The sequence below is a fragment of the Rattus norvegicus genome, chromosome 13 (genome assembly GCF_036323735.1).
Source record: "Rattus norvegicus strain BN/NHsdMcwi chromosome 13, GRCr8, whole genome shotgun sequence".
NCBI classification, from domain to species: domain Eukaryota; kingdom Metazoa; phylum Chordata; class Mammalia; order Rodentia; family Muridae; genus Rattus; species Rattus norvegicus.
Window position 1 is genome coordinate 109,005,835 of NC_086031.1, and position 27,324 is coordinate 109,033,158.

At 41.5% G+C, this 27,324-nt stretch overlaps 1 protein-coding gene and 1 long non-coding RNA gene across 19 annotated transcripts in view; one reads left to right on the plus strand and one right to left on the minus strand.

The window, feature by feature from the left end:
• The window catches only part of LOC102550245 (uncharacterized), a 79,398-nt gene extending 71,212 nt beyond the window's left edge, over positions 1-8,186 (minus strand). For 5 of the 17 annotated variants that reach the window (XR_005492790.2, XR_005492787.2, XR_005492784.2 and 2 more), the window contains exon 1: positions 3,129-8,186. This is a non-coding gene — a long non-coding RNA (uncharacterized LOC102550245). The remainder of the gene's footprint in view (positions 1-3,128) is intronic. The other 12 variants (XR_010057170.1, XR_005492789.2, XR_005492786.2 and 9 more) reach the window with 5 other exon arrangements.
• On the plus strand, positions 2,952-23,483 carry Cd34 (CD34 molecule). 2 transcript variants are annotated; one of them, NM_001412747.1, is given in 8 exon segments: positions 2,952-3,052; positions 11,114-11,284; positions 11,912-12,180; positions 13,561-13,641; positions 20,424-20,580; positions 20,815-20,867; positions 21,073-21,237; positions 21,766-23,483. In NM_001412747.1, coding segments are annotated over 8 exon segments (990 nt in total). In that variant the 5' UTR covers positions 2,952-2,973; the 3' UTR covers positions 21,781-23,483.
• Positions 23,484-27,324: the final 3,841 nt, after the last annotated feature.

The following is a 27,324-nucleotide window of genomic DNA, read 5'->3' on the forward strand; positions in this document are numbered from 1 at the left end:
TTACTGTCAGTACGTGCTGGTCTGATTATGTCTAAAGGAGGCCCTGGAGAGCAGGAAGAACAAAGGAGGGACTCACTTTTAGAGTGTGGATTCTCACAGCTCCCCTCCAGTACCTGGCATTGCCACCATTAAGGATCTTTGCATACTGGGACAGTCCCCAAGTGCTTTCAACAAATTTAAAAGAATATTTGCAACATGGGTAATGGGGGGGAGCTTTAGTTCCAAAGTATGAAACAAAGAAAAATAGAAATAAAAAATGCTTCATTGATGTTCATGAAGAGTAACTTAAAATGTAAGCTAAAATTTGACTCATTAATAATTTTATATAAAGATGTTAGGGTTTGGATTAAGACAAAATGACAAATGTATTTTAAACTTTGGATTCATTGAAATCTTTCATTTCTATGGTTCAGATATTTTTTCTAAATTTCATATCCTAATCTGCAAATTTAAATCTGAATGGTATTTGGGGACTCTGTCGTGCTGAGCAAATGGACCTATTTAAAGATTAGTGGGCTATCCAGGGGAGGGGTCTGGATCCAAATTGAGAGAGCTTTTGACTCATTTGTCTTACCATATGATTCCCTCTGACATGCTATGATACAACCAAAAGGGTTCTCAACAGACATAGTTGATGCAGGGACTTAAACTACTAATGGTCTAGAACAAAGAAGCAAAATAAATTTGTTCTTGTTTTAAGTTTTCTTTTTGTTTATGGGAGGGGGAAGTCCTTTGAAACAACATCTTGTATACCTCAGTCTGGACTCAAACTTGCTAATAATATAGCTGGAAATGACTTTTATTTCCTCATCATCCTGCTTCTAGCATTCTTTATTCTTTATAAAGTATCAAGCCTCAGACATTTTGTTAAAGAGAACTAAGATATTTACTGTTTTTCACATCAACGGTATTATATTTCACAGTCTATTTTTATCTGGGATGAAGTGTGTTTTGCAGAGGACGGTGAAAGAACAGGACACTCAGTGATAAGTGTGGCCGTGACCTTTAAGACCTCACAAAGAGTCCCACTGAGCTGCTCCTGATGCGTTCCTTTTACACTCTCTACTTCAAGTGATATAGCTATAATAGCTAGTGTCTTCTGGAATCAGTTTAGGAGACGGGGTGTGGAAGCAGGGATGTTGAGGGGCAGACTTGGAAGACTCAAGGAGAAATGATGGCTCGATTCTACCTGGTCTGAGAGTTGTCAGAAGGTTGAGGCAGTAAGAAGACTCACTTATGTGCTGGGAGAAGGTGTGTGCTGTGAGTGATGTGTCTCAGAGACTGCATGCTGAGGGCCAGTCCTCCTTTGTGCTTTATATTATGATTGCATTACAGTTCTGCAGACCAGAAAAAATACAGCTTTGGTTTCTCCAAGGAATGGATTTCTAACCTCCCCAGATGTCTACATTCACTTCTTTTGTCCTTACACTTGTAGTTAGGAGGTATTCTTTTCCTTTCAGAACCTCTTGAACTTTAACACACGTAAGAATGACAGACAGCATATATTACAAGTTAAGATTCTTGGCACTCAGCCTTGATTCTGCTTCTATATGGATTTTTATTTCAGAAACTTTTGCATGGGATCAACATCTCTCACTCTCCTTCCCGACTCTGCTCCCAAATCTAGTTAAGAAGTTCAAGTACAAAATATAAGTTTCCTATGGTCCCATTTCCCATGGTACAAAAGACAAAAGATCTTTAAAGTAACCAGAGGAGAGTCTTGAACAATGGTACACTTACATTCCCACCACTCAGGAAGCCGAGGTAGGATTCTTCTGAGTCCAAGGCCATTTGGGGATACAGAGTGAGAACCTGCCTCAAAATGCTTTAACTAATTAATTAAACTAACAGAGAAAACATCCGGAAGTAAAGGTAGACTCAAATGAACCAGTTCGTTCCCTTTAGGCTATGTGACCAGACAGTGTGGGAAAAGTAGGGCTAGGTATCTGCAGTCATGACCACAGACCCCTCTGTGCCTTATCTTAACTTCTCCCTCTGCTATCATCTGCCTGGTCTTGCTCTTCTCCTGCCTTGATCTTCCCGACCTGTGACTAGTCTGACTACCCAACTTGAATCCTGCAATCCAGTGCATCAACAAGCAGAACCATTGCTTGGAGAAGCACAATAAGTAGGGGAGGGTAGGAGTCCAAGGAATTCTTTGTCTGAAGGTAGGGCAAGTAAAGCTCCCATAAAATCAGGAAACTTAAATCCAGGGTTGAAGAGGGGACATTGGAGAAAAGCCACGTGCTGTGGAGTAGCTATACTATCTTTATAGTATTGGGAATTGCTATGACCCAACTAACAAGAAAATATGGATGATCACAGCAAAATTAATACAAATTCTGTGGATTTTTGCTGGAAAATTAGTGTAAAAGAGAGATGGCAGAACAGCAGATAGGCCAGACGTGTGAAAAAGCTATTAGTGTCCTATTTGTGTCCTGCTCACTTTTAACATGCAGCACAGATGCCACTGTAACTATCATTAAAGGATTTGTGTTATTTCCTACTTAGCTGAAAGTTGTATTCCTGTAAACTCAGCCATACACAGTGGCTTCCTACCACACTTAAAACTTGAAAATAAAGAAATTAGAAAGGAGAAATTTGACCCTGCCCAGACGCAGCCAAGATGACACAGGGTTAAAAGTGAAGTAGGGGAGTTCAAAGACCCACTGTCCCGATCTGCCCAGTTAGTCAGCCGCTGACTTGGCAATCTCCCACGTCATCTGTCTGCAGCTCCAACCTCACTGCTCAGGTTCAGGGCTTTTGGATTCACCGGGAACTTTGCAACAGTCAAGGAGAGGGGCTGGCCTCGCCAAGACACAACAGGGAGGGGATAAACCAGCATCCCCCACCCCCTCCGGACAGGGAGCAGGGAGGAGAGCCAGTATCCCCCACCCCTGCGCAGGGCGGAGGAGCGCGTCCCGCGCCGGGCCGCCTCCTGCACCGAGCGCATCTCCGGAGCGGTGCGTGAGAATGCCGGTCCACAGGGGCGCGCGCGCGGGTCTCCTGCTACCATGGGGCTGGGTAGCTCTCTGCCTGATGAGTCTGCTGCGTGAGTATTAACAGCTGAGGGCCAGAGGGCCAGGCTATGGGCCGGGAGGAGGGAAGACCCCGGCCGCTGATCTCACCTGGGAATCCTTAGCTGGAACTAGGTGTGAGCTTACTCTGGTAGTGCTCAGTGCTCGGTGATGCCAGCTCCTCTGCGTGGCTGAAGGTGCAGAGCTCAAAGTTGGAGCTAGAACGCAGACAGAAGGAAGGAAAAGTTCTGTAACTCTCCTTAATTGAGAAAACAAGGGCTTCCAGAGAAGGGTCCAGACACCTATTGTTTCCAGGACATGGACATAAAGAATTTGTGAGGTTAGCCATTCCCAGTAAGGGCCAGGAAACCTTCAAGGAGGACTGAGGGAAGTTAGTGGAGGAGTCTGGAATAAAGAAGAGGCAGAGAAAAAATAGGACAATTTTAAATTTCAGATTAGAAAGCTAGAGTCGCCCCTGCAGAAACCATGCAGATGCTAGTAGGGAGGTGGTTTGGTGTACACACCAAGTCCTTCTGCTCACCAGTCTTCCCCATGCACACACATTCATTGCTCTTTGGAATTTTCTTGCTCTGCTTCCTTTCAGAGTCTAAAGCTGGTGGACAGGCCAAGACACCTCCTGCTGCCCACGCATACTCTTACTTCTTAAGCGCTTCCCCTCTTAGGTTGGCAAAAAAAATAGTATTCGCTCTGTCTATAGCAAACTTTACTGCATTGGGGGGGGGGGGGTGTTGTTCTTCATCCCAACTCGTGTTCTTAGAGGTTTTCAGTGTTGTGAGTTACTCATTTTGCTTTTAACCCTTCGGAGCTCCTAAATCCCCATTGTATACCTTAAAGGTCACTCACCATGGCTCTGTAGAGTGAGTGACCTAGATCTACCCACAAGATCTCTTTGCTTCCAGTCTTCTGTGCAGTCGCCTTTGGGTCCACTCCAAAAAGAGCTGGCTGAGGAGAAGTTTAGTTAGGTTCTGGGTTCACATGATTGGCAGCCCCAGACATGTCCATTTAGATGGAGTAAAACTGCTTAGACTAAAATGCCCAGAATGATGCCACCCTGTGCACAGGTGGGTGACCATGGCCTGGAGTCCTCATCAGATGCTCTGTACTTACTCTTTTGGTTCCTTAGCTCAGCACTGACCCAAGCCTGGGTGGAGTGCTGTCTTTTCTTATTTCCTCAGCTCGCCAGTGTCAACCTTGTCTTGGGCTGAAGGGGGCAGGGTGGAAAGAGCATACGAACCTCTGCAAACCTTGAGGAAATATCGGTGAAAATATCGGTGTCTCAGCTTTAGGGTAAAGGGCAGGGCTGGGGCTGCCATTCCCAACCCATCTAGACTTTATAAGCCAACCAAGGCTCTGTACTTTCTCCAAGAACTTCCCGGGGTTTGTGTTGGGATTCTTTTGTTTGTTAATACTACTATTTTCTGTCCTGGAATAAATTAAACCAATGACTTATGTAATTTAAATGCCCACAGTAGACAACTGTGCTGTTGTTACTGGGAAATTTGGTATAGAATGGAAACTCATTCTAAAGAGATAGGTCTCTTCTGTCCCACAAGAAGCTAGTGTAAACACCTACCAGACGACCACAAGCGCCACTTTTTCAGGGGCAAGAAAGATTAGTGACCAGAGTCTGACTTGTGGCTAGTAACCACCAGGCAACACTTTCGTGCTCCAGCTGACCTAAAAGTCTATCAGGTGACTAAGAATCCTTTTTACCTGGGTATCCCTCCCCAGGGCCTCTTTTCCCTTACTCCAACACTACCTCCAGCCCCTGCTCACATTTCTTTTCTTCCTTTGGATTCTTTGAATCTGATGATCCCACAACAATATCCTGCCTGGGGCTGCATGTAAGAAGGGAAAAAGAAAAGGGAAAATAATTTTATCAGATATTTTTCCAGAAGGGAAAAGCCTCCACTCTTTACTCCCTGCTACATGGTAAGGAGGAGTAAGAGTTATGGAACTGCCAAGTAATTCAGTGATTGGAGTGCTCCCCCTTGAAGGACTAGACCAGGCTCCACAACCTCTGCAAATGCACTTCTTCATCTTGATCAGCAGTACTGCCTGGCTGATAAGCAGGCAAGAGCCTAGACCTCTCCCTTATCCCTTTGGCTCCACCCCCTTGGACCTGTTCATTTGAGTTGCCCTTACTGCTTTCCTTTCCTGAGTGGTCTTTGTCTCCAAAAACTCGGAGCAAGGAGTGCCAAAATTGTTGTAGATAAAGTTAGGGACAAAATCCTGGAAAAAAAAAAAAAAAGCAAAGAGGGAACAGATTCCACTGTTTATGCTCCCTGAGGAACTAAGCTTTCTTCCAGTGATCCCCAGCTCCAGGCTCCAGTTCCTGTGTTTCCTTCTCTCATTGACTTCGGTTCATTTGACTAAATGTCCTGTAATGTGGCAAATTAAAAAAAAAAATATGAGGGCATAGAAAAAAGGACACAAATTCACCTCTAAAAGAAATTTTCATAGTAGCCAGGGTAAAATTTACATATTATTGATAGGGAGAGGCTTTGACATTTCTAATGATAATATTTTCTTCTTATGTTGGCTAAAACATAGAAACGTAGTGTCTTTAAATTTGTTATCAAGTGTCCTGGCTGTGCCACAGGGAGAATGGGCATGTATCTTGGGGTGGGGTAGGGTAGGGATCCAAACAAATTGGAAAGCCTGGCAAGGTACTTTCCTGGACCTACACTTGGGATGGGCAGGGAATGAATCATTTCCCTAATGATGCAAAGGAAAAGGCCTCCTGGCTTAAGTGGGAAGTCTGCTGCTTCCTGGAGTGGAAAATAAAGGCAAGCCTCCTAGAAAAGTGGTTATCTCTAGGTAGTTTGCTCCATTCCTTAAGAAAATGTGTAAACAGTTCTTTGGGTGAGAAATCTCAGAATGTTAGACAAATTCTCAATGTTCAAAGGCAGGCAGGGTAGCTAAGTGGGAAGTGGAGTCTTATGTTGGTGTGGGTCAAAAGACTAAGGCAGAAGAACTCCAGAGTCCAAGGTAGACACAGAAGGGTGAAGCTCTTGCATAGCTGGAAGCTTTAAAGGAGATTTCTTATAGAATAGCTTCATTATCACAGTATTAACTAAGATTTCAAGGTGTGCCACGGCCTCCTCTGGCTAACCTGAAATTTCACTCCATGCTTTTAAAATTGCCCAAGCAGAGCATGTTTGCCAGAGAAGGACTCCAGGAGACTGAAGAAAATGGTGCTTGGCTGACTGACTTGCAGAAATGATAGTAGTGACCATGGCACTAAGCTGCCATGCAAGAATGAATGACACCAGACAAATGAAAGAAAGGCAAGTGGAAGAAATGTAAGCCTCTTGAGGATCCACAGAAGTTACTTGAATATAATGGGGAAATTTCAATGCAGTGTGGATGACCAGGCCAGTTTATGCAGACAACTCTGCCTTATCTCTGAAACTAAGGAAAGTTTCTGTCAAGCCCTTTGTTTTAGTCCAGCAATGACTCAAACTCGTGGTGCATAACAGGTGTGAAGTGACTCTAATATGATTTTTTTTTGAATGCTCACTTACCTACTAATGAGCTCACCCTATAAAAAAACAATCAAACTGCATTTAGTTCTCTTCCTGTATCACTGTGAAATTAGCCTTTTTCTAACTTCTAATCATTGTCCAATTCCTATTATTTTGATTGTCCCAAGGTGAATTCAGTTTTCATGAAAATCCCTGAAGACCTATCTAGTCAGCCCCAGTCCTAGAGGGATTTGTGTAAATCATAGCAATGCTAAGGCCTAAAAGAGAAAAGGAGTCAGATGATCCCTTATTTTATGTTTGCCTCAGAACTTTTTATGATCCTTTACATGTTTGTGGTGCTTAAGAAAAAATGCACTTACTGTGAGAGTGAAATTAGTCTCCAAGAGGTTTGTTTACAAACCTTGCTAATGAAGGGCAAGACCAAAAGCATCTCAGGCTTGGGATCTGGGGATCTTGGCTTTCGGTGCATGTGACTTTGTATGATTTTATGACACTTGAAAAAATAGATGACATGCTTGACTCACTGACTGACCATACAGTATCAACCCCAACACAGAGCTTGCCTTAGGAGCTATAGTTTGCCAACTCTTGATCTGGATGAAATAAAATCAGGTCTTTGACAATGTGACTTGGATTCTAGAATTTTCCTCATTATATAGAGATAATTGGATATCTTTACACAGTCACTCCCTAATTTAATAAATTTCCTCTTTAAACAGAACATTAGGGCCAATAAGATAGCTCATTGGGTAAAAGCATGTGCCATACAAGTTTGAGGACCAGAGTTTGATTCCCAGAACACAAATGGTAGGAGAAAAATAACTGTAAATCCTCTGGCTTCCATGTGTGCTGTGGTACACCCTTGTCTGCACTTCTCTCCCTCTCCCTCTCCCTCTTCCTCTTCCTCTCCCTCTCCCTCTTCCTCTTCCTTTCTCCCTCCAATCTCTTTGTCGCACACATTCACACATTAATCATAATAATTAATAGTAATAAATAATAATAAACCACAGAGTATCAGAGTAAGACAAGAATGTTCTAGGTGGTGAGAGTGAGTAACACTGCTCAACCCTGTTGTCTGTCCTAGCATTGCAGGATCTGCTAAGCATCCTGAATAAAACACATGTATGCTTAAAAAAAAAAAGTCTTGACATTCAAGAAAATTTATAACCTAAGTCAGGAGAAAGACAGTTAAACCTCTCCTGAGGAAGAGACTTGTGGGACTTTGTGCCAGATGAGTGAGAGAGATAAGTTCTGCTCTGCAAAAGCAGAAGGAAGGGCCTTTTCATAACGATAGTCAAAGACCAGACAGTCTGGCTACTTTGTATTTCCTCACCTTCTTTGTTCCTCAGAACAACCAGGAGTCAGGGCCTACTTTGATTTCATTTTACTGGAGAAGTTTAAAAGTTCTCAATTGACTTGGAGCCATACAGCTAGAACACAGGAGAGAAGCACCTGGGGCATCTATCTACAAGGCTGGGTTGGTCTCTCTGTCTCTGGGCAGTTCTGCCTTCAAAATGGTAGTCCAGTAGCTCACCTCTCAGGGATGTGACTTTACTACAGATATATTCAGAACTGTTGTACTGGCTAGGGGCTGGCAGAGAAGGAGATCAGAAAATATCAGAAAAAGAACTAAAACTATCCTGGTGCACCCCAGTAATCTCAGCACTCAGGAGTTTTAGACAAGGTGAACAGGAGTGCAACACCATTCTTAGCTAAAGTGAGTTGCATGAGGTATCATTTAGCCTGGGCTACATGACACCGCTCTAAAACAAAACAAAACAACAAACACCCCCCAAACTCTAAAACTAAAGATATCTGGAAAAATTAGACCCAGAATGTATGGAAAATTGGTTATTAAGTAACAACTTAGAATATCTAACTTTTTTTTTACCAAAACTGGAATATAAAATATAAATCTCCAATTTATGAATATTGAGTAAAATTTTTTTCAAAGTATAGTCCACATGCCTTTGCTTCGTCAGAGCACCTACCCTTATAACTTTAACTTTCATGATACAAGTGTCTGTCTTTCATTTTGAAATTTCAGTTTCTTAGTTTTCAGCTGTTGTTTCTCCCTGTTTCTATTTTTCAACTTTGACTGGAATATCAAGATAACCAGGCTTACATTAATATTGTATTACCTACATAAGTACCTGTAACGTCAGTATGTGAATTTCACTACACGAATGAATTCTTGGTGTTATATATGTTGGTGTAAATCCTCATTTAAAAGCTTGCCAATAGCTTGTCTCCTGTCTTGTTCCAAGTTTGTTAAGTGAAGGTTGACAGGAAGAAGCTAGAAAGATGACTTAGGGATTGAGAGCACTCGCTGTTACTGCAGAGAATGCAGGCTCCACCTCTGTTTGGCAGCTTACAACCTTCTGTGACTCTAGTTCAAGGGGATCCAACTTTTTCTTCTGGTCCCCTTTGGTACATATGTGGTAGACATACATACAGAGCTACTAGAATGACTAGGTTAAATAGAGTATTTGAGGTGGCAAAGGGCGTATTAGGAACTAAATTTAGGAGCAGGATTTTACTTAGTTCAGAGCTAATCTATCTTCCTGAGGATTGAGAGAGAGAGAACTCTTCCTCATGGCCATGTGGAATGGAAGAAAGGTTTCCTTCCTTGTTTTTCAGCATCTGAAACGCTTTCAGGGACTGTGGGCTTCTCTTATTCCCTTCTAGCATGGGAATCAGAAATTCGGAGAAAGAAGGCCAGTGTTTGATAGTTTAAGGTAGTAGATATAGGTAGAAAGAGAGAAGGAAGAGACACATTGCCAGCCTGAGTAGAGTCTTCCTTTATGACCCATTAGTTCTGCAAAAGAGCCCTATAGGCTAAGGCCTAGTGATGTATCACAGAAGGACCTGTGCTATAGTTTGTAAGTCAGGAGTAGCTCCTAGTCTAGGGCTATGGTAGTCTCTCTTGGTAAGCTAGTTCTTATATAGCTCTTCACTTAACCTTGCTTTCTGTCCCTCTGTTCTGTTCCTGTAGCCTCAAAGCTTTGCTGCTTACCCTAGGTTTGGAGCTATACATCTGTCTTGGGCCCTCTTTTCATTTGCAATCTGGCCAAAGAGTGGGAGGGATGAGGCTGCTACAGCTGGGAGCCCATCCCCAGTAGGTCCATGGCTAGCTTGGATCTGGACTTGATTCACTGTTCTGGAACAGGCACCTCTGTCTTTAGAACTAGCAGCGGGTCTCTCTTCACATCTGGAAAAGTTCAAAATTGTTTGTCTGGGTGAAGGAGGCCCCTTGGGGGAGGGGTTCAAAAGCATGACATCATCTCAGCCAGGCCTGGTTTCCTTTGGGGTTGGGCCAGCCTAGACCAGATGGGATTCCCAGGAATTGACGTGTTTGAGTGGAGCAAGGAGGGTGTGGGCAGAAAGAAGGATTTCAAAGGGAACTCAAGGGATATCTTAGAATGATACATTGAGAATATGATTCCTTTAATTCATTGTATGAATGCTACCACCACTTGCTCCTATAATAAATTCATGACTTAGGGTCAGATTGATGGGGTCCTATCTTAATAAAGAAGTAGCTTAGGTTGGCTTCTGTATCTAAACCAAATAGGAATACAAATATACCCTGGACCATGGATGTACCCATTGTGATACTGAAGTTCACCCTTGGGACATCACAGGTTAATGCAGGTCTGGATGTGAGCAAAGAGCTGTTGGACAAGGTGTATGAAGACTTGTAGTCTCCAAAGTGTGCTCTAGAAGGGAGGGTCATCCTGGGTTGCCCATACAGGAAATAAAACAGGCTTTGGGACACATAGGGTACAAGGTCAAGGTTTTCCTTCTTAAGTCTAAGAATATATAGAAGAATATGAATGTATAGATCAAGAATCATTCTAACTTAGTAGTTTGATTTCCTGACAATTCATGTAAAAATAGCCTATATTTAAGGATTAAACTGAGGCGTGCATCCTTGAAAACATGTGGTTCTAGCAAAGCTTTCTGTTCTCCTATGAGAAAGAATGAGAAACCAGGCCTTAGTTCCCATCAAGGTGAGTTCCAGCTTAGAACCTCCTGAAAGGAATCTCCAGGTTGCTCACTGAAGTTGAGTTCTTCATTTAAAGAAATGGGTTTGAAGGTCCTGACATTCGTAAATGAGCAAGACTGAGAATGAAAAATTATGTAAGGAGATTTTCACAGAGAAAGTATGAATCTAGATTATTTATGATCATTAATATATTGAATAGAACTTGACCAAAAAACAAAAGTGTGTAAAATGGAGCTAGAAATATAGCCTCTCACATTTTCAATCCTTGTAATGTTTATATAAGTGATATTTCATATCTTGGTATTTTGCTAAACACATTACAGACATTGACTTATATTTCTGTGTTGCTACAGTTTTTAATTATTTGTTCAGTATATTTCATTATGGAAAGCCTAGTAATAGGAAACTTGTCTGATGTCTAAGAACATATTATTAATGTTTTTCTATTATTGTGGGCAGAAGGGAATGTTCCGGTCCATTCACCTAAAGTCATGAAGTCGAATCAGGTGCTGCCATGAGGCTCCGAGAAAGTTGGATTCTAACTTGTCCTTATTTCCCTGTAACCTCTGGGTTCACAGATCTAAATAACTTGACTTCTGTTGCCTCGGAGAATTCTACCCAAGGAGTATTTCCACCAGTTCCTACAAATGAGTCCACTGAGGAAAGTATCACATCTAGCATCCCTGGAAGTACCAGCCACTACTACTTGATTGGTCAAGATAGCAATAAGACCACACCAGCCATCTCAGGTAACCAGAAGTACTCAGCTGGGATAGCCTGTTCTCCCACCACAGATGGGGTCATACAAGCCAATGATTTAAGAAAGGGTATTCTTAAATAAGTTCTAAACAGCTTTCTCCATGTTGAAAACATTTGTACGCCATACATGACAAGTGGGTCCGGAATAGGACTAACTCATATTAATGCTAAATTCAGCTGCTATAAGCATCAGATTAGATTCCATTGATGGATATCTCTGTTCTCTTCTAAGTGGTAGAAGGTGGGTCTATGTTCAAACTAACTAAAGGTCTTCTGTAGGATAAAATTTTCGGTTTCAGAATTGGAGGGCACCTTGGCTACATTCTAGATCTTGTATGTCCAATCTGATACCTGGCGGCCTCAAGCATCTCAAGTTAGCTACAAATGAGGTCCAACATATTTGTCTGATAACATGATGTTACAATGTTAATGAAAGGGCGGACACCCTTGTTTTATATTATAGCTATGATTCTAACGGCTGACTTGAAATGAATTGGGTCAGGATTAAGATATAAAGTAACCTCACCAAATTCCTACTTCTGTGCAGAAATCCACCAAGTGAGATTGTTTCTGAGTGTACTGTGCAGATGCATACATACTGTTTTGGTGTATTCCAGAGACCACGGTCAACTTTACAGCTACCCCTGGGACCCCTTCAGGCTCTGGAACTCCACACACTTTTTCACAACCACAGACTTACCCAACCGTCACACTGCCTACTACTTCAGACAGTACTTCTACTCCAGAAGTGGAACACTCCACCTGGAACACCAGCCTGCCGTCTGTCAATGTTTCTGATTATTCACCTAATAATGTCAGCTCTGAGATGATATCAACCACTGAGCCATGTGCTCACACATCATCTTCTGTCCCAAGTATTATTAAGGTGGGTGAGTTGGGCCCCAAATGGCAGATTATGCCTCACTGCTCATAAGAGCGTGAGATTTAGGTATCTTGGAATCAACATGGAATATGTATGTATTCCACATTGCTAGAAAGGTGAGTCAGGATGAAGATGGGGAGGAGAGAGTAGAGTATAGTGAGAAGTCTGATCTGTGCTTTAGGTTTTGCATTTTGGAGAGATTCTTAGAGATCCTTCTAGTTCTCTGACTCTTCAGAAGCACCATTTCCCTTTGGGAATATTTGTATCTGTCCACTGTCTACTGGGGTTGTCTTTCTGAAAATATTTAGGGCACAGTATTTTTCACGTATGTGAGGGCTTAGTGGCTGTCTCAGACACAGAATGGCAGTAAGGATGTGACCTGCAGAACTGAGAACTGGACACATAGGAGTGGTGAGTTCAGTCTGACCTTCTTGGCTTTGAGCTTGTGGCAATCACAGCTTTCAATCTGAAGGACATGAGAGCATGTGGCCTACAGACAGGCACCAGGGGCCTAGTTCTTGTTTGTTTTTAAAGAGGTAGCAGATAAATGCAAAGACTCTTAGGGGTCAAGAGAAAAACAGGTGTCACCAACAGCTGCCCAGCCACTCCATTGTCTGCATGCAATTGACTAAAAAGAAAAACAAAACAATTTCCTCTTTTCTCCTTTAAACATCACCTAAAACAGAGGTTCCCAAGATAAGCAGATAGCCTCTTGCTTATGGTCTAGATTTGTTAACAAAAGGCTTGATTCTCTCATGAGAGAAGTTTATGAGGTGGGAACAAACACTGTAACTGCACTCTGAGTGCCCTTATCTGAAAATCCAGATTTTTTACTTTGTGATATTTCATCTGACTTTACAATATATAATGAGATATCTTGAGGATAAGATCCAAATCAAAACATAGAACTTGTCTGTGCTTCATATATACCATATGCACATAATTTAAAGGTCATTTTATATCACACACTTTTCAATAATTTTATACACTCAAAAGTCAGTAGTGTGTATCTCCCACTTTCAGCACCACGTTAGAGATCACAAAGATTTAGATTTTCAAGCATTTTATATTCTGAATTTGTTGAGTAAGGGGTGATCAGTTTTTATTTCAAATCTCACTGGGCATGTCTGAAATCACAACAACCAAAAGGCTGAAGCAAGACAATTATGAGTTGAGGCCAGCACAGGCTGAATTCTGAGCTATAGAATAAGACTTTGTCTCAAAAAAGTAACTAAATAAATAATAGAAATCCCTAGGCATCTGACTAGCTTCCAGTTTCCTTTCTCCTAAACTTTTCAAGAGAATACCTTGTCAGAAATGAGGTGGGGAAGAAATGGGGGGCAAAGATACTTGCATATTCATTTTGTTTTTCTTTTACTATAGGGAGACATCAAATGTTCAGGAATCCGAGGAGTGCCATTTACTCAGGGCATCTGCCTGGAACTAAGTGAAGCATCTAGTTGTGTAAGTTGGCCCTGGTCTTCCTCTCAAGCCCCCAACCACTCTGAAACTCTGAAGCTACCCTGGTTTGGCCTCCTCAGAATAAAGAATTATTCTTAGCAGAGTCAAGCTATTTCTTATATTGAGCCTTGGATTTGGGCAGTCAGAGGCCCCATCTAGTGAGCAAGAATGGCAAAAACAATTTAAAATAAATTTTGTTATTATTTGATGTCAGATTTAACCTTGCTTTTCTATTGTCATTGCCCAGATATGAACCATTCAACTAAAATGTAACTCAAAAGGGTTACATGTAACTCTTTAGTACACACTGAATTTATTCTCATGTTTATATTAAGTTTTTATATGACATGGTACTTCAGAGGTATTTATTTGTCAATTTTAAATTTGTTGTGTTTTTATATTATAGTGCTTTTAATATTCAACAAGTCAGATCGTTCCTAATAATACCAGAAAAGTATGGTTCACGACTCTTTTTTTAAAAGAAAATCTTAAAAAGCTACACAAATTTGAATAGGAACTTGTCTGAAATCCTTGAGGTTTTTTCTAGTCTTAATTTATATCTTTTATCATTTTTTTATTTAAAATGTTTCCCTATTTGTTCCCACTTCCCCTCAACATATATTTTTTTCTTTGGGGTAGGAATGGAACCCAAGACCTTGTACATACTAGGCAAGTGTTTTGCTGCTGAGGCAAATCCCCAACATTGCTTAGTATAAGTTTAATGGATTTTAAACAAGGATATCCTAACATATATTATAATTTACTATTGTGTAGATATTAGAAAATTATTGGAGTCTGAATATTTATCTTCAGTTGTGTCCTTCTTGGATCTGTTGATTCTAGGAGCTTCTTAGTTGATTCCTTTTCATTTTTAAAGTGAAATACCAAGGTATCTGTTGTGACTTATCATTTTTCTTATTCCTTAAAACAATAGTGATTCTTATTTCATTTTCTTGTCAGACTGCATTGGTTAGAATGTATATGGCATGATGGGAATTTTGTGTGTTACAGTAAATCCTGTTCCCCTAGAGAAAGAATGGATGTGAAAGAAAAAGTGCTGTTTTCTTTTACAGTAAAATGTTTTCTTACAAATTGGGGATGCAGTGAAGGGAAACTTGTAGGTAACAGCTGGCTGCATGGTTTAGACAGACTTTAGGCTATAGGGAACATGCCTTATTTATTTTGGCTACTCAAATAACTGGTTTCTTACCTGAAGCTATCATGTGGGTACCTCTGACTTACAAATCTTTTTAAACTACATATTAAAAAAAATCCTTTAACTTAGAGCATTTAAAAGCGGCAGAAATTATAGATACAAGTTTTTAGAATTGAATAACTCAGTGCAGTTTTCAAAACCATTTAAGGTAAACATAAATAGGCAAAGAACAAGCAACAGTTCATATGTGTCTGATGCCAACATTTTTAACCTTACCGATTGAAGATAAGGAAAAATAATCCCATCATTTTTAGTTTGCCTACTTTAATGGTGTATTCTTTCGTGTGTGTGTGTGTGTGTGTGTGTGTGTGTGTGTGTGTGTGTGTGCCAGGTCTGTGCCAGAATGCTAGTTCTTTGCGCTCAGGATTTAGAGACAACTGCAGAGATTTTTCACATCAGTCTGCTGTTTTCAGGATCACATATAACTGGAGTCATCCTGTAAGATAAGTGTTACTCCAGAAAGAACTACTCTTTCTATCTGTGGTCTGTGCTGTCAGTCTTCTTCATTCCTGACCAGAGAACTCTCTGTGTGTTCCTTTGAGATTGGTGGAGCATCTGTTATCAGGGTCTGGATAGAGCAGCCCTTCCATGTGAGCCAATAACGAGACTTCCACACTTCACAAAGTCTACCACTACAGAACACACGTGAAGTGTCGTCACCCTCCGGTGTTCCCAACACTGTCCATCCCATTCCTTCCTCAGAGCTCTTCCTCCCAAGACCTAGGAGCCCTCCTGGGGTAATTTTTCTCTGGATCCAGAATTTCTAGCCCTGGCTCCCAATGTTTCAAGATTCCCTTCCTTGAATCCTGCTAGTTTAATAGTCTGTTGCAAAGGGCACAGTGCCTCCTAGCGGCCATAGGTTGCATGTCCGCTTTGGTGTCAGAGGGCTTTTAAGTACTTACTGGCTTTTCTGGTGCAGAGGTTCTTAACATGCGGGTCATGACCCCTTTGGGGGTCAAAGAATACTTTCATGGGGGTTGGCTAAGACCATTGGAAAACACAGATATTTACATTAGAATTCATAACAGTAGCAAAATTACAGTTATGAAGTGGTAGCAAAAATAATTTTATGATTGGGTGTTACCACAATGTGAGGAACTGTACTAAAGGGTCACAGCATTGAGAAGTTTAAGAACCACTATACTAGTGGGAGACTCAAGCCGTACCCACGCCCCAAATTAGGAACATAAAGGATTTGGTTTTCCCTGTTAACACATCCTGCATAACACATTTGAAACCAATACCTACCTAATACAAGCTTCAACATAACTGTGTATGAGGTTCTCAGCCTTCCCAGCCCTCATTTTGCAAGGTGTATGATGAACACCAAGGAGCTAGCTCTCCCTGTGTGGTCCATTTAAATCTTTTCGTATATACATTCTGTAACATTAACTCCCCACTCTCTTTCTGTTCTGCATCCTTTGCTTCTGAGCATCTTACACATGCTAAGGGATAGCATGTTTTCAAACATGTTGCTTAACCTCAGAGTCCTTAATAGTAGCGCATCATGTCTCCCCAGGTCTAATTCCCACTCTCTCCACTTCACTATCTGCTTAATTTAGTGTTTGTGGTCAAGATTCTCAAGATCATTTCTAAAATGTAAGAGTGCTTTATTTTCTTATATTATGGTCACGTGTGCAGGGGAATTCAACATTTTTAATTGTGGTTAAAATACCCACAGCGGGAAAAGTACTATCATTACAATTTCTAATTAAATCTGACTAATGTTGAACATCGACACTAGACTTTGCAGCCAATCTCTCTAGAACTCTGTATATCTTCCTATGACATGGTTCCCCACCACCAGGCAACTACTACTCTCCTGTCTATCTCCATGAACTTAGTTATTCTAGGTACTGATATGAGTAGATTAAATTACTTCTGAATTAAGACTTAATAATATTCTATTATGTTTGTGTACTTCATTCTGTCTGTCCACTCATTCATTGGGTAGACACTTGTTTTTCATCTGTTGGCTATTGTGAACAAAGTGGCTATGAACACATATGAACACATTTTATGGCACCCTAATATAAACTTTTGAGGTAAATCCCAAGCTTTATAATTGCTAAATGATATGGTAATTTTATTTTTGAATTTTAGAGGAAATACCATATTTTTTTGTTTTGTTTGCACTCTTGGAGATTGAATCCAGGTGTTTGTAGGTACTAAGCTAGTTCTCTACACTATACACTCCAGTCCATCTCAGTTTTTTTTTTAATAAGCTGTACTATTTGATATTTCTGTAAACATTATACAAGGGCTCTAGTTCCTTCACATCCTTCTTAGCACCTGCTCACCTCTACTCTCCATTTTAAATACACAGCCAACCTAATGGATGTGAATAGTTATCTCATTATGGTCAGATTTATATTTCCCTGGTGCTTAGTGATATTGAAAATCTTTTCATGGGCTCCTTGGCATTTGTATCTCTAGAGAAGTATCAATTCAAGTTCTTTGCTACAAGTATAATGTTTTTTGAAACTACTCTATCTATTTAGTGCCCCTGTCTGTTATATTTACTATTTGTAACCATACAACTCTTACATACAATCATATCTTATATGGTTATTTGTAACCATATAAGATAAAACTTATGAGGTCATTTCTTCAATTGAGGGTCCCTCTTCCCAAATAACTTTTAACTTGTGTCAAGTTGACAATAAACAAGCAAACAAACAAACCAACCAAAAAAATCTATTCAGAACACAATGGGGGACAATTTATCCTAGAAATTTAGCATTGTTAAATATCTCAAAGATTCTTTATAAATATGCCTGTACCCTCTTCTCCACCCCAATATTTAGAATTTGAGGATATTCCTCTAGAAAGGTTAGTGATCTTCTTCTTCTTCTTCTTCTTCTTCTTCTTCTTCTTCTTCTTCTTCTTCTTCTTCTTCTTCTTCTTCTTCTTCTTCTTCCTCTTCTTCTTCTTTTTTTTTGAGAAAGTAATGTGTGCACAGATGTAGTTAGAAACTCTTAAATGTGATTCTCACAAACAAAATGGTGATTCTGTGGCTTCTTCCTGCCCACTCTCTCATGTTTGCCGCAGTGTCTCCTGGGGGAGGATGTTTATCCTAAGCATCCGGAGAAGCATTGTGTTTTGTTCAGGATCCACCTGCTCCTCTCCAGCACAAACACAATTCATTGGGGCTGGTAGATCCCAGAGTGGGAGGCTGGTCACTGTTATTGCCTTGAATTTAATCCAACAAGCTAGGGAGAGGCCATCCACTTGGGTGTTAGGCTCAACAACAACCTTTTAGTTCTTTTGTTTATTTTGTACAATACTAAGTGCACTATTGGTTCAGAATTACATAACATGCACCGTCACCCTCACTACATGGGCACTCAGGAGTCTTACAGTTTAGTCAGAGAGAAATGACAACAGTGAGGCAGAAAATAATCACAGTTTGCATCCCTAAGCATTACAATGAGAACTATGATCATTAGTAAAAATAGTAATATCTACTGTTTAGTACCAATTAGAATCCTTGTGTATTAAATATTTTATACATCACTATAGTGGTCACCACACAGTCAGTTTAGAGATGAGGAACTCAGATGATGACTTGAAAAGGTTCTAGAAAATTGGAGAACAAACATTAATGTCCAATTTGCCAAAGCTAAGACTGACTTCCTGGAGGACATGGGATTTGAGTTGAATCTTGCAGGGCATGCAGCAAAACAGAGATGATAGGGTCTTCAGGGTCTTTTCATCTTAATTTAGCTATAGTGGGGCTAGGCAGACTGTCACGCACCAGACTTGCTTCCATGCTCTCCTGCCCACTTCCCCAACGGCTTTACCAAAGCATACCGAGTCATTTCTGCTAACACAATTTGGATGTGTCTTTGCCCTCTTTTGCTCTTCTGAAAACTTAAGTGCTTTGTTATACTTTTCTTAAGTTAACTAGTCTTTGTGCTTCAGTTTCTTCATCTGTAAAATAAAATAATAGAAGAATTACAGTACTCACTTTCTATAATACTGGAAGAGCCAAATAAATAAAGGTGTGAAAGGTACCTAAGATTGAGCATTAGCCATAGGAACGGACATTTGTTTTAACTGCCATATATATATATATATATATACAAGAATCTTGATCATGTGGAATTCATAGCTTCTTTTCTTACCTCCCACCATATCCTCACATACAGACAAACAGGCAACACACACACACACACACACACACACACACACACACACACTCTTTCTGATAGTGCATGACAGCAAGCTTGATAAATGTTAGAATGACTTTATATTGTCAAAGTACAGCTTCTTAGCACTGGAGAAAAACAGAAGGTTCTATTTTGTTTAGATTTTATTTAGATTCTGTGGGAGACCTGCCCCTCATCTTTTCAAGAAGCAAACACTTTAACCAAAGACTCATAAAGAGCCCTGAGTCATTATGTGTAGTCTCTCCCCTAACCTGAAGAGCATGGTTTAGGGAAGGTGCTTTGCCCAAGTGGAGAACTTATAAGGCCACGTCCTTCTGGCCTCACTCATACCCAGTTATTTTCCTACTGCTCTCTGTAATCCCTGAGGGCCTAAGGTCAATCCTGACTCTGTCTGGTGCAGGCACAAAGAAGGTTTTCCTCCCTCAGATCTCAACAAAAGGAAAATACCCAGGTTCCCTTCCAACTGTAAAGACCTTTGGACTTCACTATGGGCAGCAGACCTGCCTCCAGACAGGAGGCCTTCTCCAGAAGGCTCAGGTCTGATGATGGTTATAAGCTTCAGCAGTTTTCTCCTAACAGGAATGTTATCAGATCTATGAAGCATTTTCTCCTTTGACATCTGCCATCAAAACTAGAGAAAGTCTTGGTTTGGGTTGTGTGAGGGAGGCCATTGTGATAGGAGGCTCCACAGTAATTCCTGGGCAGTGGGAGAGCCCATTCTGAAGGATATGGTCAGGGCCTCCAACTCCTGAGACTTAGTTGCTAAAAGTGATGGGAGCTTATCTCCCTAGTTCCTGAGTCCTGTAGACCAATCAGCAACCTGAAGGAAGACATGGAAATCTCATTAAACTTGTTTCTATGTTTTCAAAGGAAACAATATGTCATTGTGAACAGGGCTTGCCAATATAGTCTTGAGACAGTAAGAAGGAAGGAGCTTCCAGGAGATTGTGTAGCCATTACTCATAGGTTTTCCTCCATGCCTCACCTTCGTTGGCTTTTCACTATCATTTAGAGCTGGTGTAACAATAAAGCAAATGATTTTTTGTTATTAATTAGCAGTAAATAGTCACTATTGCATTAATTTGGTGGTGGCGGTGATTCTGAATTCAGTTTGAGCAGCATGCATATACAGGCAATTATTGAATAAGGAAATATCTCCTGTTTGTATGTTCACATCTTATTTTTTTTTCTTGCTGTGTTATTGCACATAAGGTAGCATTGATGCTTTACATTGGAATTCTAGAAAGAAAGATTTCTTGAGGAGGGCATAATAATGTGACTTGAGTCAGAATTCTTACCAGAGACTCTAGATGAGGTTCAGGATTACTAGTAACTTCACCTCTTGGTTTCTTTTCTTTTCTTTTTTCTTTTTTCTTTTTTCCTTTCTCTCTTCCCAGGAGGAGTTTAAGAAGGAAAGGGGAGAAGAGCTAATGCAAATACTGTGTAAAAAGGAGGAGACTGAGGCCGACGCTGGTACTAGTGTCTGCTCCTTGAATCTAGCCCAGTCTGAGGTTAGGCCCGAGTGTTTGCTGATGGTCTTGGCCAATAGCACAGGTAAGGTCCACTGTGGGGGCTTTGGATTGACTAGGGCTGAAATTAAATGGGGCTCATGTTAGAAGATCCTGGTTGGAGCTCCCATACCTCAGCTTAAGAAACCACAGGTGCTGGGAAGAGAAGTTTAGCTGAAAAGAACCACTTTGGATAAAAGCTTCTAGGACAACATCAAAGGATAGTTCAATATGAGCTGGATTAACTTCTAGATGTAACAACCCCTGTTTCTAATTCTAGAACTTTCCAGCAAACTCCAGCTTATGGAAAAGCACCAGTCTGACTTGAGAAAGGTATGTTCACAAGACGATGCATCTCACAGGAAGCACTGGGTCAGGAGAGGAAGTGGCGATCTCTTCAGGCATCCCCTTCCTTCTTTCCATCCTCTGACAGTCTTCATCAGGGAGTTCCATCAAGGGATACAGAGTAGTCTGGGCTTCTCACTAGAATTCCTTTTTCACGAGTGACATGCTGCCATTTGTTTGTATTTTCCTTAAGCTGGGGATCCAAAGCTTCAATAAACAAGATCTTGGGAGCCACCAGAGCTATTCCCGAAAGACTCTGATTGCATTGGTTACCTCGGGAGTCCTGCTGGCCATCTTGGGCACCACCGGCTATTTCCTGATGAACCGCCGCAGTTGGAGTCCCACAGGAGAAAGGCTGGTCAGTTTGGGGGTACAGGAGAAAGCAAATGAGAAAGATAATGAACTTCTGGGGGAGGCCACAGATGTCATGAAAGGGAGATGGAGAAATACCATAAAAGATATATTTGGTTATTTTTGACATAGGGATATGCATGCATGAAGACATTGTATTTACAAAAGAGTAGGGATATAATGCAACAAATTGGTAAAAGGGTAAATTGGGGCAAGCCCATCTGCTAGTCAACGTCACAGCTGATTTATGTCATCTACTTATTTTATCCTAGATAGTTCGGTTGGATAAAAGAGAATAGGTTATTAAATTGGGCATGTGGGTGCCATTTTACTCACAAACATGGGACATATGGAGGGGAAGTCTACTCTTAAAGTGTTCTGGATAGAGGGAGGGAAAAAGCTAAAGGTTGATTCTTGCCAATGGCTGGTATCTACTGGGGAGGCTCTTCTGCCCCTGAGACTGGTTTCTTATGGGGTTGGTTAATAAGCCACATTGACATGGTGTGGTGCCTTTCCTCTGTCCTTTCTCCTCTAGGAGCTGGAACCTTGATGGCTGTTGGGAAGAAAAGAGGCTTCACATGTAGCTGTACCTGCTCTGCTCCCATTCCTACTTCCTTTGTGCTCTCCTCACAGTACCTCACAACCCTGCTTACCAGATAATGCTACTTTATTTCTATACTGTCCAGGGTGAAGACCCTTATTACACGGAGAATGGTGGAGGCCAGGGCTATAGCTCAGGACCTGGGACCTCCCCTGAGACTCAGGGAAAGGCCAATGTGACCCGAGGGGCTCAGGAGAACGGGACCGGCCAGGCCACTTCCAGAAACGGCCATTCAGCAAGACAACATGTGGTGGCTGACACAGAACTGTGATTTGGCTGGGTGGGCAAAACTGGGTGGTATCCAGGGAAGTGGCATCTCTGTCTCTGACTGATGCTGCCTTCAGCTCATGTCCAACCTTCTCCTACTACATACACTTCTGAGACTCTTCCTGGAATTCTTCACCTTTGGAGAGGCAGATAAACTGCCCTCTCTCTGCACATTCAGCTTCTTGAACCCAATCTCTGACCTTTGGGTCAAGTTGTGGTGGGAAGAAGCCTAGGTCTAGAGGAGCTGCCAAGAAGATTGGTGGCTGCGTATCACTTGCCTTGGATCCTCTTCTCTCTCACTTCTTCACAGGAACTCTCGAGAAGACTAGCTTTTCTAAGCTACAGTTTTTTCCCCAGGAAACTTGGCTTTTTTTTTTTTTTTTTTTTTTTTTTTTTTTTTTTTTTTTTTTTTTTTTTTTTTACTGATCTTCCCCTACTTTGGAGAAACCAAGGTAACCACTGACACGTGCTCCCTTGCAAGGGTACAGCCAGAAAAAGTGCTATCTTAAAATACATCCCTTTAAAAAATATATCCCTTGTAACCTCAAGACACTGTGGACTTAGTCACCAACTTCTCTCTTGTTCACCTGTTCCTGAATGTCTGTCTGCAGAGGCCAGGACAACTTTCTGTCTGGAGCCTGCTCGATGTTTTAGAGCTCAACCTGATCTCTTGGGCCCACACAGAAATTCTCATTGGTTCAACATAGATGGCCAGTAGAATTAGACTTTGAACTGAGCCTCTGTGTTTTATTTTGTTTTATTTTGTTGCTTGGGATTGAACCCAGAGCTTCACACATACTGGGCAAGTGCTCTACCATTGAGCTATATCCCAAGCCCTCCTCCCTCTTTTTATTCTGAGACAAGGTCTCATATATCTGATCAGGCTTGCTTTAAACTATATAGTCCAGGCAGGTCTTAAACTTAAACTCTTGCTTTAGGCTTCCAAGTAGCTTGGATTACAGGCTTGAACTACCAGCCCAAGCTGAGCTAAACCTCCTGACCTGAGCTCTTCAGAGGAATCCTCTTGCTCTGAGGCCCCTGGCCTTCTCTAAACTACATGACTTCCCCCTCCCTCTGACTCCTGGGGGAGCTGTGGCTTCAGTCCCCTGGCAGATTCCTGTCTGTGCCTTTCCTATTCCAAACCCCTTCACCATTTTATACCCCTTTGTGATCAGAGCTTTCGGATATCTACAAAGACTGTAAGCTTCCTCTTCTGGGGTTGACCCAGGGCCCTTTCTCTTATTTTTCCAAAGGGGAGAACAGGGGTACTGATTTTAATGATGGCTAGGAACAAAACTTTCCAGAGATAAGAGGACTGGGTGTATTTTCTTCTGAATAAACATGATGGGTGAGAATGTTGTAATAAAAGTGATGATGAAATCTTTTCTGTGGCCCTATGAGTGTGCTAACTGACTGGTTTCCATATCAGGCTTGGGACGATTGCATGGCAGTAAGGGGGAGGTGGACCAAGGAGGAGACTGGCATAGGGGAGGGACACAGGTACCAGCCAGGATGCCCAGAACTTGTGACTCTGTGAAACTTCTTTCCATGTTGGGAGGCAGAGAGGCAGGAAACTTTCGATAGTAGGGAGAAGGGCAGGCTGTAATGCTCTTTCAAAAAGGTGAGGCATGTTGGGTATTCAGAAACATCTTTCTGAGAAGAGAGGCACATGAGTGGCTGCATGCAAAATATAGAAAAATGGGGGGGGGGGTCAGGCTTGCTTTGAACTATCCTCTGAGCATCCTCTAACCCAGCTCATAGCATAACCAAGACTATGTGAGGTCTACTCTGGATCTGGCTACCAAATCCCAGATTACAGCCATATATAAACACTTGCTCACACCAGATTCTAGGTGGGGGAGAGGTGCTGCCGGACTTTCAGAGGCCTCTAGAACACCCCTATTTTGTCTAACTTCCCTAATGGAAACTTCTCCCTAGCATTAAGGAAACTAAGGGACAAGGCTTGATCTTTGCCCAAAATGAGGTGGCTGTTAGGGGGATCAGAGAAAAGCAAGATGGTGATTGAACATAAAAGTCTAGTTAGCCTCCATTTGATAACATGTTTTACAACACTATCATCGTCAACGGTCTGGCCCTTGTTAGTGGTGTCTGGAAGTAATAGATGCTGGGAATGGAGTCCTTGGAAACATTAGAGGGAGGAAAAAGAGTAGCTGGGCCTCGGGCCCATTTTACTCTGCGTTTTTGAGGGTAAAGGCTTTAGGGGAAAGGTGTGTATGTTCTGGGGATAGATGGAGCAGCGTCCATGATGCTTTAGCAGCTTACTCTAAAGACCTCATTTGCTTCCTAAACATCACTTTCTCATCTGGCCTAAAAATCATGACGCAGCAATGGCACCACCTGCTGGCCCTGCTGGGTTACCACTACTCAGCCTCAGGACTGATATTTTGTGTTTTTTGGGTTTCCTCTCTGGTGTCACCCTACCCTTAACAGTCTAGTCCAGTTTATCTCATTATTAATATACACACAAGCATAGTAAGGTAACAGTGGAGAGGACTTTAAAGATACATTCAGTTCAGCTCCTTGTGTACAGCAAACCCACACCGAGGATATAGGAAGGACGTCCTGAATGTGAGGCTTCTTTTCATCTTAGCGTCCTGCTCTTCTGTGGAGGCTTCTGGGTTTCTTTAACTGGGTATTTTGATGCCAGTGCCATGTTTCCAAGTGAGTTTAGAACTACATTTTTGCATCATCTCATCAATACATACTGTACAGGACCCAAAAGTCTAGCAGGTCCTGAGCCTAGAACAAAAACCCTGTGAGGCTATGAGGCTCTGCATTCATTATAAAGTGTCCTTCAAGTCTGGATAAGCATGCTACCCTCTTTATATCTCTCATAAATAAATCAAGCTTATGTCCCCTCGTGATGGCATAAGCTCCAGGATAGGCTAATTTTTTTTTTTTTTTTTGGAATAGGATGCTACTCATTTCCTCATAAACCTACTCGTAGTCCAAGGATTTTCTATTTTAAATTAGCCATTCAACAAGTCTTATCAAAGACACTCTGCATGACCGATGCTCTAAAGATAGGAAAAAGCAGACATTCATAGAACTCTAGAAGAGGAGAAAGACAGCAAAATATTTAGCTCATTAAAAATACACATACATTTTCTGGTAATATTCAGAACTATGATAGCTTCCTCTTCAGTGTTTTCCAAGACCCTTAGTAGAGATAGAAACCTTAGATAGTACTGAAGCCTGAAGACAATCGCTGTGATATTTTAAGAGTTGACCTGATAACTATGACAGCTACCAAAGGACAGCCCCCTATTCGAGGAATTGCCTCAGTGAGATTGGCCTGTAGACACATCTGTGTGTTTTGTTTTTTGTTTTTTGTTTTTTGGGGTTTGTTTTGTTTTGTTTTGTTTCTTTTCTATTTTTCGGAACTGGGGACCGAACCCAGGGCCTTGCGCTTGCTAGGCAAGCGCTCTACCACTGAACTAAATCCCCAACTCCTGTGTGGTTTTTCTTAATTGTTGATCAATGTAGGCCATCCTGTGAGGTATAAGAAAGATAGTAGCATATGAACCTGAGAATGAGACAAGAAGGAACATTCTCTCACAGTCTCTACTCCAATTTTGCTTCCAGGTACCTGTCTTGAGCCCTTGCTCTGACTTCCCTTGATGTAATTCAGGTAAACTCTTTGATCTCCGAGTTGAGTTTGGTCAATGTTTAATCATATTAACAGAGACAAAAGTAGGACAGCAATGAACTATTCTTTTCATAGGTCTTTGTGTAACTTTTGTAGAAGCCTCCCTAATTTGGCTGGCATTTTAGACACCAACAAATTAATGAAATTGTTTTACATAAGAAGTTAGTATTTGGGGCTGGAGAGATGGCTCAGCGGTTAAGAGCACTGACTGCTCTTCCAGAGGTCCTGAGTTCAATTCCCAGCAACCACATGGTGTCTCACAACCATCTGTAATGGGATTTGATGCCCTCTTCTGGTGAGTCTGAAGACAGCTACAGTGTACTCAAATACATAAAATAAATAAATAAATAAATCTTTTTTAAAAATAAGTTAGTATTCAATAAGCAAAAGACTATCTGCTTTGCCTTCCCTGAGCATGGCTTACCAAAGATGAACACAACAGGATGTAAGGCAGGGAAGGCAGCACTAGCAGATGAAGCAATCAGACCAACCATTCAGCAGATACGGATTCTGGCATTATAAGGGTCTCGGTCACAAAACTACAGGCCAGCAGTTATTCTAAGCTCTAACTCATCTGACTGCCATTGGCCTTGGTCAATCAGTTCACTACTCACCTCTGAGCATCAAGGCTGTAGGCTCTCCCACAGAAGGATTTCCTAAGTTACGTTTGGTTCATGAATGTAATTGCTTGGACCTGCCTGAGCTGCTTTGTGGGTCAACCATGAGGCTTTGGAGTCAGACATGCCATAGCTGGATTCAGCTCTGATGTTAGCTATGTGACCTTGAGTGTATTACATTTCAAATTCTCTTCACTGTTTCCTCGTTTGTGGGAAAAGGGAGGAAATAATATATAAAAAGATGTTATGCCACAAATGACTGCCCCGTGTCTTTAGGAGGGTGGGGCAGAATCTCAGAAGTAATTAGCTCATTGATCAAAGAAAACTCGGTAGTAACATTTGTTTAAAGGGAGCAGAAGAAAGGCTGGAGAGATGGCTCAGTGGCTAAGAAAGCTTATTGTTCTTGTAAAGAATGGAGGTTCTGCTCCTAATACCTAATACCTGTAACTCCAGTTCTCCGTGAACTGCTGTCTGCTGCTCTCTGGACTCTGCAGGCACCAGCATAAGACATGGTATATATGAATTCATATAGATGCACACAAACACATTAAATCTTTAAGAAGGAGAGCAGTCAAGATTTTTCTCTGACCTCAGAATGAAAATAGCCTAGAGTGGAGACTTTGTTCAAAAGCTATATTTCTTTGCATAATAATCTACTGTTTTCAGGAAGATATAGAAGGCAGTAGAGAGGTGGCTGAGAATCTTAGAGAGATGGAAACATGGTTGCAGCAGGGTACTAGGTTGCAGAATAACTGGGAAGGACCTGGGAGCATAAACAGAGGACTTTAGGTATGGCTACATTGGTGAACATGTAAGTATCTTGCCACTTTGTGCCTACTCTCAGTAAAAATCTTTGTATAAAATGCCTATGCTCTGGGGCCTTAAAAGAAAAAAATGCCAGTATCTTCCAGAAGCAGTTTGAGGAGCATGAATTCAGTG